The 1,954-nt window shown below is 45.0% G+C and overlaps 1 protein-coding gene across 1 annotated transcript; it reads left to right on the forward strand.

Annotated features, from left to right (window-relative positions):
- The first annotated feature begins 400 nt into the window (after positions 1 to 400).
- Positions 401 to 1,636, forward strand: LOC121944137 (C2 calcium-dependent domain-containing protein 4C). Its single transcript, XM_042487825.1, has one exon. It carries the CDS (start codon positions 401 to 403, stop codon positions 1,634 to 1,636), a length of 1,236 nt encoding a protein of 411 aa, XP_042343759.1.
- The last annotated feature ends 318 nt before the right edge of the window (positions 1,637 to 1,954 follow it).

Consider the following 1,954-nt stretch of genomic DNA (forward strand, 5'->3'; position numbering starts at 1 on the left):
ACCAAATTCTGACTTCCACCCACCCAGTCTCCAATAGACAGTGAGCGACTCGATACACTGTGTGTTGTGGCGTGTATGTGCATGTGCAGCCTGCTCTCTGACGCAGGCGGGGGCGGCAGACCAGTGATGCAGAGTCTCGCACTCACCTTTAAAATCTGTCACTGGCACATCTGTCACACTCATACAGATCTTTCTTCAGAGGTGGACACATCTGGACCTCAAGAGGTGAGAGGAAAATATTGGTTATTTCATTTGGAATAAACTTTAACTACTACTTTTTTGAGAAGTGTGTTCTATTTTGTGGATTGTTTGTTTGATTAACCAAATTGTATTTTTTTTTTTTGGTGTCAAAGGAAAAAAGTTTGGGCTTTATATCATATTGAATCATCAGAAAATTACAATGTGGGTGTTTGAGAAGATCAGGGAGAGCATGGAGAGCATTCCTCTAGAGCTGAGTCAATACATGGGGAAGAGTGAGGAGGACATCCTTCTGTCTTCTAAGACCAGTCTCTCTAACAAGCTGCACAACAATATCCTCACCCCAGATAGGATCCCCGAGTTCTGCCTGCCACCCAGGCTCTGCAAGAGAAGCCCGCTGCTGGAAGCTGAGACAACAATACCTTACCTGCACTGTCAGATAACCAAGAGCAACATTTCTCCAAACACTACACATGTAAAAACAAAGAATGGAAAAGTGTCATTGGCTGCAAGGAAACCTTTGCCATTCTCTGCAGAGGGGTACGGCCTGGCTGGGATATATGAGAGCCCTAACACTCGAAGGAAGGAGTCTTTGTTCCACTCAAAGTGCCCTGTTTACACGTTCGATCGAAGCCTTCCCACTGCAGCACCGAGGCTTGCGAAGGCAACAAAACTGCCCAAGAAAACTTCAAGGTTTCTCCCTCTGTTGTCATCCAAGAGCCTTTCAGAGACAGGAAGCACTGGAAGTGAAACACCCTCCTCCAGTGACTCCTCTCCCCTCACTTCGCCGTTTAATGCTAAATCCTCCCTGTACTTTCCACCACGCAATGGCTGTCTTAAAGGAGCAACATCGTGTCCTTCATTAAGTGACAGGAGGGTGGACAAAGGCAGGTGGAAGAGGGTGATTTTAAATTTAACAACCTCGCCCAGTAGCCCTCCAAGCTTAGAAGGAAGCTCACTGGCCTTGGCCCCATCTGCCCTCCTCCCCCTGGATGATCTACAGTGCCGGGAGAAACTCCAGCATGAATACGTTCTCCCTCTGCAGGGCCGTGGTAAAGTGCGCCTCTACCTTGAGCACAACACATTCACAACCAACACGTTCTCATCCCTTTCAACCGTCAGAGTCCGCGTGGTGTCTGTGGAGGGCCTATGGGATGAAACTGACAGACGAACCCTAAACTGTGCAGTAAATCTGTGTCTGACCCCGGGAAAGCTGCAGCAACAGGAGAGTGCCACCATCAGGAACTGCCGCAGCCCTGTGTTTAATGAAGATTTTTTCTTTACAGAGCTCAGTAGCGAGGAACTACAGGAACTGCAGCTCAGGTTAAAAGTGGTGGATAAACCTGCAGCTGGAGCACTGAAGAGAGAGACAGTGATTGGAACGATCACCAAACCACTGTGTCAGTTACTCCCTCTTAAAAAACAAGTAGAAGAATAGAAAAAAAGGTGACTTTAGGAAAATATTTCTGATACATAATCAAGATGTGCAATAGTTGTTATAATATGTAGAAAAAAAACAGTTTGCTTCAGTTATTTGCATTTTGGAGCTGCTATGTAAAAATTTCCAAGATGGTAAAAACAAGCTATAAGAAAATTGTGGAAAGATGTTTCCAATTCATTATTGACTTTACATTATTTTATGAGCATGTAATATTCGCATTTCCTTGCCTATGACAGGACATTTGAGGAAAAGGCACTGATTGTAGATTTTGCCAAATTTTACATACATAAGTGTAAGTGTAAGGCCCCTATTCAC

Source organism: Plectropomus leopardus, chromosome 6, assembly GCF_008729295.1.
Source record: "Plectropomus leopardus isolate mb chromosome 6, YSFRI_Pleo_2.0, whole genome shotgun sequence".
In the NCBI taxonomy this organism is placed as follows: Eukaryota; Metazoa; Chordata; class Actinopteri; order Perciformes; family Serranidae; genus Plectropomus; species Plectropomus leopardus.